This window comes from Pogona vitticeps, chromosome 4, assembly GCF_051106095.1.
Source record: "Pogona vitticeps strain Pit_001003342236 chromosome 4, PviZW2.1, whole genome shotgun sequence".
Classification (NCBI taxonomy): Eukaryota; Metazoa; Chordata; class Lepidosauria; order Squamata; family Agamidae; genus Pogona; species Pogona vitticeps.
The window spans coordinates 193,619,849-193,639,510 of NC_135786.1; the positions used below are offsets into that span (position 1 = coordinate 193,619,849).

General features: G+C 37.7%; 1 protein-coding gene across 2 annotated transcripts in view; it reads left to right on the top strand.

Annotated features, from left to right (window-relative positions):
• The window catches only part of SNTG1 (syntrophin gamma 1), a 290,507-nt gene extending 274,041 nt beyond the window's left edge, over positions 1-16,466 (top strand). For both annotated transcript variants that reach the window (XM_072998919.2, XM_078393734.1), the window contains 2 exons: positions 8,177-8,287; positions 13,240-16,466. In XM_072998919.2, coding sequence (XP_072855020.1) covers positions 8,177-8,287; positions 13,240-13,476 — 348 coding nt within the window. In that variant the 3' untranslated portion in view covers positions 13,477-16,466. The remainder of the gene's footprint in view (positions 1-8,176; positions 8,288-13,239) is intronic.
• Positions 16,467-19,662: the final 3,196 nt, after the last annotated feature.

Genomic DNA, 19,662 nt, shown 5'->3' on the forward strand with positions numbered 1-19,662 from the left:
GGAGAAAGATGGGATAAAAATATTTTACATACATACATACATACATACATACATACATACATACATACATACATACATACATACATACATACATACATACATACATACATACATACATACATACATACATACATACATACATACATACATACATCTCCTCCTGCTGTGATTCAATTTCTTTAATAGTCACTGTCTCCTCCATAAATATATCTCGTTCCCTGGTTCCTCCAAGGCATTCAGCCATACCTCTTATTCTTCATTATTCTCTCCTTATAATCTCTCCTTCAGGGCTGCACTTCCCCTCTCCCTCCTTCCTCTTACGCTTTTCCTCCTCTTTTCCCACTAACCCACCTACTGCTTCTGATTCTTCTTTTATTTTCCTTATCTCCCAACTCTCTTTCCTCAGAGATAATTCTTCCGTTCACAGGTCTTTTTTGTTTCCTACTCTTTCTGCATTGGTTTGATTTTGATATTTTATCATTGTTTCTCCCAGTTTAACTGGGGAACTAGAAATTGAAATCTTTTTTGCAAAAAAACCACAAAAAAAAAAGGAGCAAGGTGACCTTCTGCCTTGTTTTGTCCCAAGCCTCCCTGAAAACAAAAAACAAGATTGGGGTTTCAGCCAGTTATGGTTTCAGTTTTGCTGTTCTGTTTATGTGTTTGTTTTTATATTTGGAGGGATAGTTTGTCCACAGAAAAAACTAGACAGCATCTTAAAAACCAGAGACATCACCTTGCCGACAAAGGTCTGCATAGTCAAAGCTATGGTTTTTCCAGTAGTTATGTATGGAAGTGAGAGCTGGACCATAAAGAAGGCTGACTGCTGAAGAATGGATGCTTTTGAATTGTGCTGCTGGAGGAGACTCTTGAGAGTCCCCTGGACTGCAAGGAGAAGAAACCTATCCATTCTGAAGAAAATCAACCCTGAGTGCTCCCTGGAAGGACAGATCCTGAAACTGAGGCTCTAATACCTTACCCATCTTATGAGAAGAGAAGACTCCCTGGAAAAGACCCTGATGTTGGGAAAATGTGAAGGCAAGAGGAGAAGGGAATGACAGAGGATGAGATGGTTCGACAGTGTCATCAAAGCTACCAACATGAATTTGACCAAACTCTGGAAGGCAGTGGAAGACAGGAGGGCCTGCCATGTTCTGGTCCAGAGTGAGACACAACATAATGACTAAACAACAACAAAATTTGTCCACCATGGAATCTTGGAACTCCTTCCCTCAGGAAGTGCAGTTGGCCCCTTCTTTCCTTTCCTTCCACTGTCAGCTGAAAACACTTCTTTAGAAAGGCTTCTAGGGAGCTAAGAGGCAACTGAGATGGCGAGATATTTTTAAATTTTATAGTTTTTAATTTATAAAAATATGCATATACTATAGTTTTAAGTCTTAATTGATTTATTTTACTTAATTGTTAATTTTCGTTTTAAAAATCTTAATCCATGTATTTATTCAGTGTCACTTGTAGCCCACTTTTCTCTCGATGAGGTGTCCACTAGCACAAAAAGGCAAGATAAGAACCAGAATGAATGGGTGGATGAATAAATATTTATTCAGATTTTTAACTGATGGACACCCCACAATTGCCTACCCCTACTTTATATAATCCTTGTAATTCTGCCCCTCAGTCCATGTGACTATAGACAGAATTGCAGACAGGAAAAGAGGAAGGTTCTCACCAGTTCTGTAGTCCTTCTTAAGTGAACTGGAGGAAATGTACGTAATAAATTAAACAAATCAATGAATTAACAATGAAGTACAATAAACTTGTAAAAGGAATGTCCAGCATTTCACCCAATTTAGTCTGAGAAATTCATGTTTAAAGTTTCAACAAGTTCTTTCTTTCAGAGCTTTGGGTGTGAATCTTAGGCTTTTCAAAAATGAGGGTCCATCATCATCATCATCATCATCATCATCATCATCATCATCATCATCATCATCATCACCACCACCACCACCACCACCACCACCACCACCACAATAATAATAATAATAATAATAATAATAATAATAATAATAATAATAATAATAATAATAATAATAATAACAACGACGACGATGATGATGATGATGATGAGAATGCAAATGGAGTAGGCTTTAGCAATAACAAAACTAAAAGACTGACTGAAGTAAGCTTTTGGGGGTTTTAGCCCCATCAATCATCACAGAAAGTATTTACTGTATGTGTTTTAAGTGGACACATACACACAAAACTCCTTCATGTAAGTTACTCCTTCAAAAAGTTAATGATCCTGCTGCCCCACCTCCTTCTACTCCTCAGCTTGTCCAACTCACAAGTAATCCATTTCATTGCTTGGAAACTGTGAGAGCCATGGACAAAAGCCTTTCATCAATGAAAATCTCCCCCGGGGGGATATTGTCACAGTTCCATAGGTGTCATTTATGTAACAGGATTTGGGCCATAGATATACTAACTTTGTATAATCTCAGGCCTATTAACAGTGCAGATATTTTGGATTTCATTCCCAAGCTCACTTTATTTCTAATAAATTAAGAATTTCAGTAATGAGAGATAGGTATCGAGGGGTGATCTGATGAGAGGAACAGGTTTATCTTCTTCTGTCCTTGCTGTGGAAGGAAATCAATACAGTTAACCTGTGTATTCCCAGATTAGTGGAAGTCTTGCCCTGGGTGAAGTTTATGATTGTCCATCCCTATGCAATCTAATAGCGATTGGCCAAAATCCTGTTGCTTAACATTGTAAATCTGATTAGAGTAGGGTTACTGAATCAGGGACTTGGCAAGTCAACATCTTTGTAAAATCCGTTGATTCAAATGGACCTACTCTAGCTGTGACTTACTATCCTAAAGCAATACCACCAATACAGAAACAGATTAGAAGAAAATATAGTGGTAGTAATTCCTGCAAAGCCTTAGGGCAACCTCTCCCAGCAGCTTCAAATTAACATTAGAGAACATGGGAAACAATCTGGGCCCTTCTTGCTCTCCACTAGTAAAAGGCCATGAGTTATTGATATTCACCTTATGAGTTATTGATACTCAGCAGTTGTATCTAATGACAAATAATTATCTTGCAAGGGAGATGTGGTGTAGGTTAATTCATGATATAATTTCTTCCTTCACCCCACTGCTCACAAACAATCAATTGTTATTATTTTAAATAAAGCTAAATGGAAGAAACAAAAGAGTAAAGCTTGTGAATAAATTCACTTAAGTAGAAACCCAAGTAGAAGGTATCTATCTAGTGATGGTACATATTTGCTTTAAAAGGTGTTTCATATCTAAAGATTGTGAATGGGCACATATGTGTAGTATTCAGAAAAAAATGTAGAGGAACTAAATGGAAATATGGTATCAAAATATCTTAAAATTAAGATTCCTCGCTTGCTTTGCTTGCCGAGTACATTAATGCATATTCATAGACTCTCAACTTTTATTTATTCACTGCTGCTTATGTGGTTGCTCTGGAGACTTCCAGACAAGCTATACATGACTTTGCAGCTGTAGTTTTTAATACTGCCAATATATTTTTCCATCTGCCCTAGCAAAATTTGAATGACAGCCAATTCCATTTTCGAAATGCTTTGCCAATGCACTCCCCCCCTCATTTTAGTAAATCATCGTGATTCTCGCAGAAAGTGTCATGGGGAAAGGAAGAGTGTCTCTGCTCTGTTTCTATCCTGCCTGCAGATAGCTTCTGTGAGAATGTTTGACTGATGAGTAATTATTCCTGCTCCCCTATTGGAACAGGAATGAAAGATACCTCCTTCATTCATTCCCTGTTGACAATGGGCATGACTGTATCCAAGGCCTTTGCAGTATGCCATTGTTCCAGTTGTTTCTTTTTTTGTTTGTTTGTTTGTTGATGTTAAAATATTAAAGTTACAGAATCTTGAAAATACTAGAAGTCTGGGTGAACAAATATGACTTAATGGTGGCAGCTTAGATTCAAAGGCAGACTTGATTACTAGTTTTTTTATGGGGGAACAGACAATGAAGATGAGTTGCCTGTGGGATTCCTGAAGGCATATGCCTAGAGCCTGGAAGAGTTAAATCAGGGCTGTCATTTCTAGAAAGCCCAGATCAGTATGTCGCTACAGTCTAGTCCAAAAAGAGCAACTGCTTTAAGCTCTGCATACGAATGGCCATTGCTCAAAGGATGATGTTCTACTAGACAGACACTTGATGTGAGCCAGTAGAGATATTATCCTCTGAACATCAACAGTTTTGCAAGCCAAGCAACTTTAGCGTCTTCCATATTTTCCAAAACTGAATTGTCGCCAATTGACAATAATACTGAATCACCAGCTTCCATTAAATCAGTTGTGCCAAAACAGGCATAAGACGCAATGCCCAAGAAATAGACACTATTTGTCACCATACCAATCTGGCATGCATAACGATATTTCTTTTTTCATGGTTGAGCAAGGTGGCAGGAAGTGATGGCTGAGGCATTGTATATTTCCTACTGTGAGAATTTCAGTTGCTGCCAAATGAGTTCTGTAGCAAAAGTGAATGATAAGCATGTTGTATGAAGGGCTCATTCCTAGCATGGAAGCCTCGTTTCAAAAAGTGCATCTTCAGATTTAGTACCAAAAATAAGAAAGATGTGGTGTTGTTAGAGGTTTCCATGGGGACAAGATTTGTCTCCTAATAAAAACATGCAGAGGCAGAAAGAGAAAGTGTGACTGAGAAGCCCCACAGTAGCTTCATTCAGCCCATTCAGCAGTCTTTCTCTGACATGGCAAAAAAGAGGTCAGGAGTATTTACTTCTGTTTTTGTCTTCTGTGAAAGCAGTCGCTAGTTCTTATGGGCAAACCTCCAAAGCTCCAGGGAAGTCCAACCAACCTAGCTGGCTTTCTGATGTGCTTTTGCTTTCTGGACAGCATACATTTAGATTCAATTTCAACCATGTATATGGATGTGAATAGGCCTAGGGTGCAGAGAACTTGATAACTCTTGGTCTGTGTGTGTGTGTGTGTGTGTGTGTGTGTGTGTGTGTGTGTGTTCCATCACATCACTGAAGCCTGATAGACCGGACTGCCCACAGACTACTTAGAAAGCTTTTTTTTTCTAAATGTCACTTTTGTAAAAAGAGTGGCCCAAGCATTAGATAGAAGCAAAATAAACAAAATGCTTAATTAACCCAAGAGATGCATTGAGGTGGGATGCTGATGTTGCCACTAGCAGAAAGTATTAGATTAATTCATGGATTCTCCATCAGTGGATTTTTTTTCCATGCAGAATGAATAGCAGGAGATGGGTATTGCCATTTTGTCCTACTTGTAAGCTTCCCTTAGGCACATGTCCACTACTAGGGACATAATGTTGAACCAGATGGCGTGTCTCAGCATGACAATTTGTCACTTAGGTTAAACTTCTCATCCTCAATATCTGCTCCTTCACATTGGGGTTAACAGTGATCTGCAGGAAGTAAAAATTGCACAGTGCTGTTTTTATTGGAATATTTTATGCACTACTACACAAGAAATAAGTTTTGCTTGTTTACAGCATGCATATGCAATAATCTTGTGTTTAAAATAGTGAAGAATGTGCAGCAAATCTCATCAGATTTGGCCAACATAGCCAAGGATGAGGGATAATAGGAGCTGCTATTCAGCAATGTTTGTAGGACAAGTAAATTAAAATCTCTTTGCTGATGCTGAGAAGAAATGGTGCTATATTTTTTTCAGAGTGAAAATACTAATGTATGTAGAAAACCTTGTAACTTTGTAGGTCTTTCTGTCCTGTGTTGAGTCAACAGAGCTCCACACTCCATGGGCTTAAATCCAGTTGTCAGTCCCAACTGGAGTAGATACATTGGCCAAAATCCTGTTGACTAGCATAGTAAATCATAGTATATCCATTTGAATCAATGGGATTTTTGGAAGAGTGGACTTGTCAAATCCTCATTGATTCACTGGGCCTAATCTAGTTATATTTACTATGCTAAGCAACAGGATTTCAGCCATTGAATCAATTGCTCAATAGTAAGTCAAGATTCGCTTACATCCCACTGCTTCAGCAGGTCTATTCTATTTGGAACTTCCAGCTGATTTTAGGCCATGGATTAATTTTTTTTATTTTGTATTTGATTGCTAGTTGATTGTAATAAGCAGTTGAATAATCCTGTATAAGAACAAATTCTTACACTCAGAATAGGATGTTAATTGACTATTGTACAAAGGTTTATATTATGTCAGGGCATCCATTTGTTTGGATTAGTCAAGAGAAGAGTTATAACCTACAGAACTGCTATACAGTATTCCCAGAGGCATATACACTGTCACTTCATAGCTGCACTCATTTTGTGCTGCTGAGAGATGGTGAAATAGTTTGTGATGCCATAGCCTCAGTCAAAATGCAGGCAACCTTGGGATAATAACCTTGGTGTTGCTCACATGGAAAAATTCATCCATTTGAACTGGAAGAATGAGTAAAAATAGCTCAGTGAGTCAAATAACTTCCTTCATCTTGGCCAGCACAGACATCCAGAATAACAATACTAATGCTGAAGAGTTATGTAATAACTTGGAAACACAATAAGAAAACAAATATGTTGTGAAGTATCAAGTAACAATATCCACAGACATTTAACATAGGTACATGCATGAGGTGTGAAGCAGAACCACAGTTGGTGAATTTCATGAATGTCCAGATGTACACATATACAGTAGGTTCCAGGCAGACATTTGGCTGGATGTGTGCAGCCCAGTCAGACACCTCTTGAATGTTTGCTGTATGTGGTTTGAAAGCCTCCATAAAGCTTATACCTAGAGATATCATGTTTACACATTGGGAAAACTGAGGCCATTTCTTCTAGACAGCTAATATATTGAGATTTGGAAATGCTGTTTCAAGCTATTTGGTAACAAGATTTTGTAATACTTCATTGTTCTTTATAGGATAATAAGTGGAAAGCATTGTCCATGGCTAGGAAACTGGAATAACAGATGTTTCTACTTTTTAATATGAATTGTATGAAACACAACCCCTCAGTGAAAATGGTGGGTTTCACCTCAGTGATGCAGCTCTGTCTGAAAAAATAGTTTCTTCAGTCATCAATAACAGGGCACAGTCTGTATCTCTCATGCTGAAATATGGGCATACAACAGTTGTTGACCATAGGTGCAGACAGAGCTGGGCAAAAGCAAGATGCTGACACACCAGGTGAGATAGATAGATAGATAGATAGATAGATAGATAGATAGATAGATAGATAGATAGATAGATAGATAGATAGATAGATAGATAGATAGATAGATAGATAGATAGATAGATAGATAGATAGATAGATAGATAGATAGATAGATAGATAGATAGATAGGGATAGATAGAGATAGACAGACAGATAGACAGACAGACAGACGGACAGACAGACGGACGGACAGACGGACGGACAGACAGACAGACATAACCTGGTGTGTTAGCATCTTGCCCAAAGTGGTCTATATGGACCCCCAGGGGTTGAGTTCGACTTGCAGGGGTCCACATCAGAGAGAAAAATGTGGGGGTGCAAGTTTAGACTTGTATCAAAACTTTGCAGGGGGGGGTCTATAGAAAACAAATATGTTGGCAAGTGGTCTATGGGGCAAAAAAGTTTGGGAACCTATGCTTTAGACTGAAGAATCTTTGAGCTCTCAGATGGTTTGGACTAGCATAGCCTCTTACTATCAGCTGTGATGAGTATGGCAAACCAAAATATATGGATCTCCAAAGGTTTCCTACACCTGCTCTACTCCATTTATTTAGCTTCACCATCCCATTTTGTTAACACTCACAGTGAGGCAGTTATCAACAGATTGACTTTGCCACAGAAAAACCATGTTTTATTCTGCAGTTTTAAAAGGTGCTCAAGAGATGGAACTTGACCATTGTTTTCACATTTTGACATAGTCTCCTTTTTTAATTATTATTTTTCATTTTTTTTCTTGTCCTCTTTTTTGCTGTTATCCAAGGTCAGGTGAAGCTAAAAGGCTTTCAAACAGTATTTCTTAACTGCAGTCTGACTGCTCTGAACCAGACACTGTCAGAATGTGATGCATCTTTATGATCAAAGAAACTTCAGACCATAGAACACTGCATCTGTTTAATTTTATAACACCAGCAGGTCAAAAATTGGCAGGGAAAACTTTTTCTTCTGCTTCTGTTTTATAAGTTGATGTGTCTGTGTGTTTTGTTTCTTTTAGGCTGTACTGTGGCGGTACAAGTTTTCCCAGCTTAAAGGGTCTTCAGATGATGGCAAGAGCAAAATCAAATTTTTGTTCCAAAATCCAGATACTAAGCAAATTGAAGCAAAGGTAAAAGCAATAAATCAATCTTTTTCTTCCCTTGCCAAAAGGAAATTACAACAAGAAACAGTCTACAGTTTGTATAATATTTCGGATTGTTGTGCTTAAACATAACAAGATGGATGCCTTATTTTATCTGAGAATTATTCTAAAAGGAAAAAGCAAGCACCCTAAGGAAGAGATACACTAAAAAAGCTACATTGCCAAGGCTCAAATAATACTTACATTAAACTGATGGATAAATTAATTCATGCATTACAGCCTAGCCATTCATGCATTACAGGCTAGCAAGCCATTGAATCTTGGGATAAAGAGCTCTCCAAGTGTGGAAACAATCCCTGATCTGTTTAAGCTTTCTGTTTTATCTTTTTTTAAATTAATAGATTTTATTACAGAATGCATGAGTGGTCCTAAGACCAGATAGGCAGGATATAAATAAAATAAATAAATAAATAAAATGAATAATATAATAAAGAACCATAACAACTGTCATCTGGCACAATTTTAAAAAATAACAAATAGCAATATATAGATATATCTGTATGGTCATAAGGAGGTCTGGATATCTAGTGCCTTAAAAGAACAGTTCTGTAGTTAAAGACTTTGGGGTTGGCTTCCTGTTTCATTGAACAGTGCAGCAAAGACCTATGATGATTATTAGAGTGTTTGACTACAAGACTAATAGAGTTCTTTTTTAAAAAGAACCATACAATGAAAGCAAATCAGTCATTTAAAACTACGGCCACTGAGGTGGGATAGAATAGATTACATTATCTAAAAGATGCCTAGTTCATTATAAAATAAACAGATCTTAACACTCAAATAAACACATTAGAAAATGAAAGGGAAGATTAGGCAAAAAGCTACTAGCATCACATAAATACAGTGGTGCCTTGCTTTACGATCGCTCCGTTTAACAATGAAACCACATTACGATGAACACTTTGTGATCGCTTTTGCGATCGCTTTACGATGTTCCGTATAGGGGAATTTCGCTTTGCGATGATCAGTTCCCTGCTTCGGGAACCAATTCTTCGCAAAACAATGATTTTCTAACAGCTGATTGGTGGTTTCAAAATGGCCGCCGGGTAAACAGAATGCCCCCCCGCTGTTTTCTAGGACGGATTCCTCGCTGCCCAGGCAGCGAAAATGGCTGCCCTATGGAGGATCTTCACTGGATGGTGAGTTTCCAGTCCATCGGAAAGCATTAAATGCATTTTAATTCGTTTCTATGGGCTTTTTAATTTCGCTTTACGCCGTTTTTGTTCTACAGCGATTTTGCTGGAACGAATTAACGTCATAATGCGAGGCACCACTGTATGACAATAAATAGGGAAATGTCTCAGTTTAAGCTCACACGCCACTCAGCAGAACCATTCACAGTTATTTTACTTTGACTTCTAACTAAAGATGGGGGCATTTGTATATGAATACAAATACCCCTGCAGAAATGGACATGACGAGGATCCAGCCCCCTGGGGCCAGACTGTCCACTCACCTTCCACTGTTGCTGCAGGCTCCGTGCTCCATTCCTATCGCTCCAGAGCTCATAGTCTGCAAACCACTCCGGGCAGGAGGCGGGAGGACAAGCCTCACTGCCAGGTCAAAGAGTGCCTCGCAGACCACAAAATTGCCAGCCTCTGGTCTACTCCCCTCCATCCCGCAATGGCCAGCCTGATGCTTCTGGAACACCAACATGTAGACAACAGTTCTCAATTATTGCTGTGGTCCTTAAGCAATGAGCTTTCATAGGTTCCCTGTAGTCATCAGGGTTAATAGAAAGAAATAGACATATCTCCCATGGATGTGACTAACTTCTCTTTTAACTGTTTTAGATAGTGGCCCAGATCCAATGCTCTGTTGATGAATTCCATGAATTATGTGTTGTGATTAGAAACAAGGTCTTGTTTTTCTGATCTGAATCTACTGATAATCAAGTTCACTACTTGGTCTTTATTTCTAATATTATGAGAGGTGGATTAAAATCCGACTGCTTTCTCCAGGCAAATATATAATTATACCAACTATTACCACAAGTCCCCTCTCAGTCATCTCTTTCTAAACCAAAAATATCCCTTTGTTGTAATGTAACCTTTTGTTGTAGGGGAAGTACTCCAACTCCCTTTGCTATGTCCAGCTTGATTATATCTTTTTAAGATTCTTTTATGGTGAAAATGATACATAGCGCAGTTCTCCAAATTCTTTGTTATGCTGCTTAATTTTCTGTTATAAAAATATAGTGCTTATAAAGGCTTGCAGACTCATAAAGAGGTGTAGGCAGTCGACTTTGCGTATCCCCTCTGTTATTGAGAATTGTAACATTTGAGTTTGGCTATAGGTTTTGGTGTAGAAGAAGGAGGGCATCCTTGTCTTATCCCTAAACTTGGAACTGTTTTGGGTGAGGAGGTTAATTTGCTTTCCATATAGCAAATAGTTCATGAGGAGTAAAGAAGTGATCATTGTTGATAGTGGTGGATATCAGGAGCCGGATTGAAGAGCAAGAAGAGTAGGATATTATAAAAGCCAACACTGCTTCAAAAGCATAAATAATAACAATGGGAAGTTTGGAGTGGGGAAGAAATGTGCAGTTATATATGTATGTGGATGTACAGGTAATATTGTAAAGTAATATTTATCAAAATGAAGATTGGTGTTGACTTTGTATAATGTTAACCCAAGTTTTGTAGTTTCCCATGTTATGAAGAAACATTTTTATTATTATTACTTTTCTGTGGCAGCGCATGAAATGAGATGCCTCAAAAGTGGGAGCAGCTCGCATGCCCCTCTTTAAAGGATATCTAAAATTATGCAAATTCTCCCTCTCAAAGTTACTTAGGAATATAAACAGAGAAAGTGAAATGTATGCATCTACTCCTTCTTCTCCCTCATGATACATGAGATGACTAAATGTGAGTCACAAATAAGTTAACTTTTGACATATTATATTGATCCCATATAACACATTGGTGTGCAGATCTTATCTCTGCTAAAGAGCTTGGTATGTGTCTGAGCTGCACACGAAAAAGCATATTGAAGTATTTTATATTTCCCGAAAGACCTTACCTTATACAAGACAAAGTTTCTGTTCAGCTTACTTTAAACATGCATGTTTGTTCTGCACCGGGGAACTCAAAAGTTAGTTGATATTTAGTTGAAGGTGTTACGTGCTTATACAGTAGCTGCAACTTGATGCCAAACATTTCAAGGGCTGTGTAGTGGTCTTTCTTTCTTGTTAAGATGCCTTTTGACAGAAAAAAAAATTCCAGATCCTAACAGATGAGAAATCTGTGCTTTTAAATATGTGTATGTTTGACTCATGTGGTGATTTTACATTGTAAATAGATCTTGTATAGGTTTATATTGGCATTCATTGTAAGTCACTAGGGTTTGACTGACAGTTGTACCTTGGATGTATGCCAGGAATAACAGTTGACAGGTGTAGAAGAATGTTTGTGAATAGTACTATAAGCTTATTGGTTAGGCAGGTACTCTTTTGCATGTAATTGTGTGTGTGTGTGTGTGTGTGTGTGTGTGTGTGTGAAAAAGAGAGTGGGAGTGGGATAGAGAGATTTCATTTTCAGCTGAATGTCGGAAGAGCTGTGTGTTAATTAAGATTAATGCTATTGGTTAGAGCTGAGTGTTATCTGCCATGGTGAAGAAACTGAAAAAACTGGTTTTTTTACATAACAAGTATCCATCTACACACACATATACAGGCATTATGGAACTGGTAGTGTTTTGAAAGGAACTCTGTATGAAGCCAAACAGGCAGGGAGGCCAAGTGTCCCATAATGCCTTGCAGTTCCTATGGAGTTCAGCCTTTCTCAGCAACTTGTCCTAGCAACTCCTATAAGCACTTATATTTTTTGGCAAACAGTTCCAAGAATTCTGTAGTTTTAAAAAAATTGAAAGTCCAGTGCCTAATCAAGTTAAGATTTATGTGCTTAGTTTATGTGCAAAATCTTTTAGACAATCTGAATGTTTATGGAATTATGTGCTCTAATTAAGTACGACCAAAATTCTGTTGTATAGTCATGGCAACAGAAGGGAAATGGTGTAACACCATAGCAGCAAATTGCTGCTAATTAATGAGTCACTGCTTGGATTCCTCATGTTCACTAGTCAGGTGGTTTAGCAAGCAAACTGGAATCCAAGGTAGGCACATTAATTAACTACAATTTGTTGCTGCAAGTTACACCATTTGTTTCTGCTGGCATGACTATTTAACAGAATGCTGTCCTATACCTGCTGTCCATTGTTGAAGTGGAATAAGCTATTTTTTTTAATGATTGTGTGTGATGTCAGTGCAGAAAGAACAAGAGCTGAAATTCAACATTATGGTAACACCCAGTTGGTAGTGCAGTAAAACATTCTTGCCCTCCCTTTCCAGTACCTTTCCACACAGAGACCTTCTTCAGAGGGTTTTACAGCTCTCCAAAGCATCTTTCAAGCACCCACTAACAGCTCAGGGGAGAGGGGATTGCCCTGCTCAACTGTTATTTTTTTTTACTTTTACTTGCCACTCCCTTTCCCCGTTCTATTATAATACTTCGCCTCCATGCTACCTTGAGTTAGCTTGCAGTATCCATTGTTACAAATTTCTATTATAAAATCATCACATTCAGCTTACTAATTTGAGTATGAATTGTCGAAAAGCTTTCTAAATTGGTTGCCCTCCAGATGTTTTGATTATAGTTCCCCAACTAAGATAGCTGCTAGTAAGCAGTAGTGGGAGTTGGACCTGAAATCATCTGGAAGGCACCGCCTCGGGGAAGGCACCCAAAGGTCAAAATACTGTTTAAGACAAATTAGCAAATTTTGTCTATCCATGATTTAAGGAATTTGTCTGACCATGATTTAAGTAAGACTTTCTTGGTTTGTTTCTACACCACTGTACTTAGATGTGTTGCATGATGATGAAGGAACAGCTGTTTCTCTCACATATTTTTTTTCTCTTTCAGGAGCTGGAATTTTCCAATCTGTTTGCAGTCCTCCATTGTATTCATTCCTTCTTTGCTGCCAAAGTGGCATGTCTGGACCCATTATATGTCAGCAGTCAAGCCACAACTATTCCTGCTGCTGCTGCTCCTGGTGCTGCTTTTGCTGCTTCCGCTGCTACTACTTCTACTGCTGCTGCAACCGCTGCTGCTACCATTGCTACAAATTCTGGCAGTAGCAAATTAAAGTATACGACTTGATATCTCCCATTTCTACATTTGCCACTTTCCAGGAGAATATAAGAGTGTGCATATATGTTCACCAGACTAGGTCTATGGAGAACAGGAAGCATGAAAACCAGCTCAAGAGACAAGTGGCAGTTATCAGCAAATTGTGGTCACATGGAATCATATTTTACATCTCAACTTTATAAGACATCAGTAGGCAATCAAAGCAGAAATCCCTAAAATGGGTGATTACAATCTGACTGTGCTTTGAATGACAATGGAGGTGAAGGAAACAAAAGAAAACCACTGAAATAACACTACGCCTAAGTGTTTAATACAATTTTCCTGTCTCCATGATAATAGACGGAGAACTGTCTTTTTCTTGTTTCCAGATGTTTTTATGACAACTTATTGTGCTCTGGATTTGAAATAGCATCCTCTTGTTAGACTACAATTGACGTAAGGACAACTAAGAGGTATACAGCATGTAGCAACAAGGAGGTGACAATGGAAAGATGCTACTGTATCTCCTTAGAAAAGAAAGCACCTTAAGTACTGTTGCAAATCCATATTTATGTCCCTTCAACCTAGAATCATGCTCAGTTTTAATTCTGCTTTTTCCCCATTGTTGTAGTGAGAAAATTATAGCCATATTAGTCCAACTGTTCTTTTTTTTAGAGGAAATATAAGCGTAACAAAGCCATCTACTCTTAATAGCCTATAATTCTTAAGCTGGTTAGACCTTGTTCTCACATCAGATAAAGTAGGGATATTGTACCATTTTCAGACTGCAGTGGAGGCTCTCAAAATTCATGGCTTCTCCCTCAGTAAGTTACTCCATCAGTAAATCAATCAACTGATCAGTTCCTAGAAATAGAAATGTGAATGGGGAATTACATGTTCACATTGGACAGTGGCAGTATAAATTCATTCACCACCACCAACATATCTGCTTTTTCTGCGTGTGAATGTTTTTCTAAAGAAAAAAAATCACCTGCAGTTTGAAGGAGTAACATCTTGCCGTATTGAGTCATCTCCTGTTTTATTCTGGAGTAGTTTCATTAATCTAATAGAATTACACAGAAGTAGCAGCTTGAGGATCATGGTCTCAAATCCACAAAAACATTTTATTTCTAGATAAAGATTCTCCATTTTTAGTGAAAATTTGTTAAAAGCCAAAATGTTTTTTTAATTGTGATTTAAAATTTAAAAAATAATATTACAACTGTTTAATAATCAGGCAAGATCTAATGTTAGGGTCATCTCCTGGAACTCTGCCATCAAGTTAACTAAAGGGGAGGATGCGCCCTGTGACTTGCTCTACCGCAAAGCCTCAAAATCTGCTGTGGAAGCCAGGGGAGCCCTCCATGGTACAGACAGAGAGGTGGAAGAGATTGGAAAGGAAATCTATCACAAATACAAAACCTTCAGTTTTATAGAGAAGTGTCTTTTAATCTACCAGTCTTTGTTCTCAGATCTGAAATATATTTTGTTACAGGCACAATAAAGGTTGCTCAAGCATTAATTTTTTAAAATCTGATTTTCATATTGCCAACAGGAAATCAAGGTATTGGACTAATTTACTTGTTCTATTTAACAACACAACTATAAGAAATGACCTTTCATAAAGCAAGTTTCATTTCAAGTTCAGTGAAAGATCTTCCCCACCACAATTTATACAGTAAAACCTGGAACGTATCTTAGTGCAATATTGTGAATTATAAAACTAGCCCATAAAGCAAGTCCACAATCCATTTTAAGATATTTTAATAGGAGACAGCAAGAGCCCCTTTTGACAGTGCACATGCATTCATTCTTGTATGTTCCATACATGCATAGCCCTTTTCTTTGTGTCTTGGGAAACCTGAGATAATTAGACCTCTCTGACATTCAGAAAAAAGTCACAGTGCACTTGTATGCAGGTGGCTCTTTTCAGATAATGCAGTGAAAGTATGACTGTTGGGAGAGCTTGCAAATGCCATTGCAGTACAGCCCTTTCTGTATGCCCTGACTGGCCATGTGTAAAATGTGTATAAGAGGTAAAAAAAATAACACATCTTTTTTACAAAGTCCATTTTATGATAAATGTAGGGATGAAACTTTAAGTTTTGATTTTTACTCGCATAGCTATATGTCAATATAACACTGATCATGTTCTAGAGAGCCATTCTATCTCTTTCTTGGAAAAGCTTTGGTTTTTGCTGATCAAAATCCAGTGCACAGGTATGAACGCATACGTCAGATTGAAATCAACAAAGCTAAGTGTGCTCAGATTGTTCTTTATGGTTCTTAAACATAGAAGTGTACGGAAAAATTTAAGATCTTTTGGTGGCACAGAAGGTCGTCTATATTTGGTGTACTTTCCTCTCTACTTGTCATATGTCCTGGAAGAAGCTCAGCTATAACATTTTTTAAGGAAATAAACATGTAAATATTTTAAAATCTCAGGGCTAAATCCAACTCTTAGTCCTCATTAGATTAGATCCATTGAATCAATGGGATTGATTTAAGTGTTGATTTATCAAGTTCCTGTTGATGATTCAGTGGGTCTACTGTAGTTAGATCCAACTAAAAAGTGGGTGTAGGCCCCAGCATCTCAATACGCACCCTGGAACAAACACACAGGAGCTCTCCAGATTAATGTATGTATGAGTGTAGATGGAGAAACATCATTAATATTTGTTTCAGTACTGAAAATGGAATGAATCAATGCTATCCTGTGTTTTGAGGGTGGAAACCCAATATATATAAGCAACACAAACAAATTATATTATAGGATGATTCCTGCTTGACCAAATATGAATTATTTTTATTTGCTAATTATTTTTAGTTATTGTTAAATGGTTTGCATGAAGCGGAAGAAGATGTTCTAGTGGTTAAGACAGAAAGAACATTATTTTTTTAATAACTAGCTGCATTAGTCTGGGCAAGCAGATCAGACAAAACACACACACAGACACATAAATGATCTCGCTCCCTTTTTGACTTTGATGGTCACCCGCCCAAATTGGGAATTCGTCCCATCTCGATACTACACCATGCAGATGATGCAGCCATCATTTCCCGCACTCATCTAGGCTTAAAACGCTTGATTAATGGATGTGCAGAGTATCTGAGCAAAAATAAAATGCAATTAAATTATAATAAATCAAAAATACAATGCCAAAACATTGAAACAATTTCAATGGAGCCTAAATGGAAATCACATAGAACAGGTTAAACAGTATAAATATTTAGGTGCTCATTTTCGTTATAAACACTCTTGGGTCCCCCATCAAAGAATGGCTATAAAAACAGCTAGGATCCCTACTCAATTTATTCTGTGTTTTTACTATAATTCAGGCAATCGGTTTGTCCCAGCAGCATTACAAGTTTTCAAGTCCAAATTATTCCACAAGCCCTCCATGGTTTCCCAATTTGGGCAAATTCTATGGATCGATTGAACAGCTACAATTCTCCTTCTTACGCAAAGTGTTAGGGCTACTTAGATGTGTGCCCTACTTGGTATTCTGTCTGGAGTCCGGAGTATCTTTAATACAGACTGTAGCTTGGCTGAGATCATTGACATTTTGGTTATCTATTACAATTCAGATGTAGTTTATTCTGCAACACTCTGTCCCGCCTTTTGGGTCAACGGTCCTCTTGAAAAAATTGAAATCAATTGGTATAGATAGCGACTGCCTTGGAGCTCTAAGTCAAGAGCTAGGTTTCCAAATTATTAAAAGAAGAATTTTGGATATTGAATTCCAGGACCTTTGCAGTGCTGCCAATAAATTCTGTTCACCATTGTTTTTCCATGTTCCTTCTAAAATTGGTAAACCTGCTGCCTACTTTTCCTTGCTCAAATGCCTCCCAAAATATAGGGCCTTTTCTTTGGCCAGATGCAATGTCATGCCTACTGCTGTATTATATGGCAGATTTAATGCAGTTGCCTATTTTGAAAGGCACTGCCAATGTTAACAGGGGGGTGCTGGAAACCCTTGTTCATATGCTTTTGCACTGCCTGCTTCACTCAATTGGCCAATCAAGGTTAATAGCCCCAATTTTATTAAAGATGAAGGGGAGGTCAGATCTGGATAAAGTTTCCTATATGCTGATGGCCGAGATGTATTGATTTATTTATTTATTTAATTTATATGCCACCCACACTAGCCAAAGGTCTCTGGGCGGCTTACAACATTTAAAATACTATAAAAAGACAAAACAATTTAAATGCAATTAAAATATATACTCTAAAAATTGCCATCAGACCCACAGCTGATATTATTTCAATTAAAAGCCTTCTGGGACAGGAAGGTTTTGACCTGGTGCTGAAATGTCATCAGTGTCGGCGCCAGATGAATCTCAGTCGGGAGGGCATACCATAGTCTGGGGGCAGCTGCCAAAAAGGCCCTTTCTCTACAAGCCATCCCTCTTACCTCCTTGAGGGACAGCTCTTTCAAAAGGGCCCCCTGGCTCGATCTTAACTGCCAGGGAGGTTCATATGGAAGGAGGCAGTCCTTCAGGTATCCAGGGCTCAAGCCGTTTAGGGCTTTATATGAGATGGCTGACACTGTAGAAAAAGTCACAGACTTCCTTGATATTATTGTTAGGAGATGAACTGTTGTCCCTTTAAGGATGTCTAACACTTTTCTGCCCTCTTGATGCCTATATATGTAGTTACCTAACAAGCCACCATGGCTATGTCCAATTTTTACTTACGCCAATAAAGGTTTTATCATTCACACAAGTTAAAAAAAAAACCCACAAGAGACAGAAACCTTAAAGATTAACTGCTATATGTTAATGTGAGGTTTCATGGATCAGGTCCAGAAGAAAGTGGACTTGATCCATGAAGGCTCATATTAAAATATGACAGTCTTTAAAGTGCCATAACATTTTTGGCTCTTGGCTCTTTGTTTTTGTTTTGTAATTCTCTCAAAGAATTACATTCTTGATTATATTTGAAGCTTCATAAGAACCCAGGTTTAAATTGGGATAGGTTCCAGAAAATAGTATTTAATTCTTCACTTCAAAGAACTTCTCCCACACCCAATCACAAACTGACTGAGGGAAACAACCTGATATCATTGCAGGGAGATTTTTTTAAAATATAACGGCCAGAAGCCAATCAAGGTATTACGCCAGCATAAGTCCATCAGCATAAATTTCAGTGGTAAATTGCAGATATTTAAGAAGTCAGTATCTGCATGTATTATTGTGTGCCTAGTCACAGAACTGGAGGGAGACACCAAAAGGAAACAGCAATTTTTTAGTTATGATTTGCCACTGAGATTTGCACTGGTGGACTTAGCCAATGGATATAGATAATGGGATTTGAGTCAGTAAGGATAGCTTTCTTTTAGGTCTCAGGTAACTTGTAACCAAATTGTTTACAAATACAATTACTATATAAATTTAATTTCATGAATCCAGCATATGTTGTGTACAATTACAGGTTTTACCATTTTAAGAGCATGGTGTAAGATTGATTAATTGGCCAAGTCTGCTTATCTGAATTCCCTAAAGCCAAATGTAATGATATTCCAATTTATTTCATTTATTTTAGAGGTCCTCTTGTGAACATTTGTCACCAAAGATATCTGAACTGCTGCCATTAGAACCGAGAGTTGAAAACAATGATTTCAATAGGAATAATGACAAGTACAGCTCTCAACATGATTGCTCTTTCTTTTTATACAGTTAAGAATAGTTAACTCCATAGTTCACTTTGTAGTTGAAGAGAGGATTAATATTCATTCATGGAAATTATCATGACTGTGCCTTAAAAATATCAGTCTTTGCATGCTACGCAATTACAGTAATCCCCGTGCTACTGATTTCCCATGGTACCAACTATTGTAACTGTGTAGGCCTTACTTTCTCTTAAATTCAAAATTGTGAAGGCAAAAGCAAGGTTCTTGAAATTATGCTGTGTTGGGCTATAAAATGGCATTAATTACGAGTAGATGCAATATGTCATTGAAAGACAATTCATAAAGTAATATTACCCACACAATATAGCCTGGGATTGATAGAACTGGCTTATTTGTACCTGCCTTTGGAAAGCAATTTGAGGTATGAAAAACCTATCCATGACACTGAATGAAATGCTATGACAGAATTATGAGAGTATTCTGCTTTCATATATTGCTTATACCATCTGCCCACATTATCTTAATAGACAACTAATGTGATGTTTAACAAAACACATATTTTGTCAGTGATGGCTGTGTGCAT